The 2263-nt window shown below is 43.7% G+C and overlaps 1 protein-coding gene across 1 annotated transcript; it reads left to right on the forward strand.

Moving 5' to 3' along the window:
* Positions 1-1692: 1692 nt before the first annotated feature.
* Positions 1693-2259, forward strand: LOC107302010 (potassium channel subfamily K member 9-like; the record flags this gene model as incomplete). Its single annotated transcript, XM_015831147.1, has 1 exon — positions 1693-2259. A coding segment is annotated over exon 1 (525 nt), but the record flags the coding sequence as incomplete, so codon positions are not given.
* Positions 2260-2263: the final 4 nt, after the last annotated feature.

Genomic DNA, 2263 nt, shown 5'->3' on the forward strand with positions numbered 1-2263 from the left:
TTCTTCTTCTTCTTCTTCTTCTTCTTCTTCTTCTTCTTCTTCTTCTTCTTCTTCTTCTTCTTCTTCTTCTTCTTCTTCTTCTTCTTCTTCTTCTTCTTCTTCTTCTTCTTCTTCTTCTTCTTCTTCTTCTTCTTCTTCTTCTTCTTCTTCTTCTTCTTCTTCTTCTTCTTCTTCTTCTTCTTCTTCTTCTTCTTCATGCAGTATCTACTTTTTTAGACTAACTGAAAAAAGTGTTTTTAATAATAATTTAAGGCTGTTAATTATAAACTTTATGATGGCTAATGAAATATTATTAACAATAATAATGTAAATGTATATGCCACATGACTCCCAGTGACTCTAATTCTGGATTGCAGGATGAAAAAGAATATTAAGCATTTTTCTGAGGTGGAATCATTTCAGGCAGTTCATGAGTCCCAAACATTCTCTCTAAAAATGCTCCACATAGGAAATTAATTTGATGTGGTTGAAGCCAACCCTGGGAAACTGTGCATGGAGTAAATGATGATTTGCAAATGGTTCATTTCCAGGTAATGTGGAATCTTGCTCCTTTGAAAAAAGTCCTTAGAAGGGGTGGACCCTAACAATCAATTCAAGGCTGGAGAACTTCCTGTGGCCAGAATGGCAGTTGTATTTCGGAGTCCACATTTTTCTGATTCTGTGGACTACAATGCACATACACTGTATGGTACCCGGTAGTAGCCACAATGACATCACCTATATAGGTAGACAGTGGCAATTGAGAACAAAATTTCCATCGCTAAGTGATGTGATCATAAAGTGAGGGTACGCAAGAGGTGAGGGATCCTTGGTGCTTTCTGAGCTTGGATGTCCCAAAGGTGTTTTTTCCAACTTGGTTTTTTCTTTGAAAATGTTTTACTTCTCATCCAAGAAGCTTCTTCAGTTCTTCTTGGATGAGAAGAGAAATGTTTTCAAAGAGAATACCAAGAAAGTCCAGTTGTCTTTGGGAAAAAAAAGAACCTGTGGGACAGCTATGAGCTGGATGATTGAGAACGGGGGTCTTCAAACTTGGCCCTTTTATGACTTGTGGACTTCAACTCCCAGAATTCCTCAGCCTGGCTGAGGAATTCTGGGAGTTGAAGTCCACAAGTCATAAAAGGGCCAAGTTTGAAGACCTCTGTCTTAAATCTAACAAACAAAATGGAGGCTGGCTGAGAAATTCTGGGAGTTGAAGTCCACAAGTCATAAAAGGGCCAAGTTTGAAGACCCCTGTCTTAAATCTAACAAACAAAATGGAGGCTGGCTGAGAAATTCTGGGAGTTGAAGTCCACAAGTCATAAAAGGGCCAAGTTTGAAGACCCCTGATTGAGAATCTCCATAGGCAGGTCTAGTCTCTTGTTCATAGTACTGAACCTCAAGGTGATGTGCTAAAGTGGAACAGTGGGATTTGGAACCCCACCAATTAATCAAAATTGAAGAAGCTTCTTGGATGAGAAGCAAAAGATTTTCAAGACAAACCCCGCCCCCACAAAGAAAGTCCAGTTGACTTCTGGAAAAAACACTTTTGGGATAAGGGAGTAGACCATCTCCCTCTCTCTTTTCTCAAACGTTGTGATCTTTCCTCATATCTCGAGGGCTCTAGTCATGTCATCCTTCTCCTCCCCCTCCCCCAGTTGCAATCCTCCCTCTTCCATCACTTATCCATGTTGTCCTTTTGCTTCTCCAGGTTACGGCCACGCTGCCCCTGGGACGAATGCAGGGAAGGCCTTCTGCATGTGCTACGCTGCCCTGGGCATTCCACTCACCCTTGTCATGTTCCAGAGCCTTGGCGAACGCATGAACACCTTCGTCAAGTACCTCTTGCAACGGATGAAGAAGTGTTGCCGGATGAGAAGCACCGAGGTCTCCATGGAGAACATGGTGGCCGTCGGCTTCTTCTCCTGCATCGGCACCCTCTGCATCGGAGCAGCTGCCTTCTCTCATTGTGAAGAGTGGACCTTCTTTCAGGCCTTCTATTACTGTTTTATCACATTGACTACAATCGGGTTCGGAGACTACGTGGCCCTTCAGACGAAAGGAGCCCTTCAGAAGAAGCCGCTCTATGTGGCCTTTAGCTTTATGTACATCCTGGTGGGATTAACCGTCATCGGGGCTTTCCTCAATCTGGTTGTTCTCAGGTTGTTCATGAACATCGAGGAAGAGAGACGGGAGGCTGAGGAGAGGGCCTCCCAGGCGGGAAACCGGAGTAGCATGGTGGTCCACATCCAAGAAGACTCTCAACATGGCCGCCCACGGTACAAGG

The sequence above is a fragment of the Protobothrops mucrosquamatus genome, unplaced genomic scaffold (assembly GCF_001527695.2).
Source record: "Protobothrops mucrosquamatus isolate PMUCROS unplaced genomic scaffold, P.Mucros_1.0 scaffold22269, whole genome shotgun sequence".
NCBI classification, from domain to species: Eukaryota; Metazoa; Chordata; class Lepidosauria; order Squamata; family Viperidae; genus Protobothrops; species Protobothrops mucrosquamatus.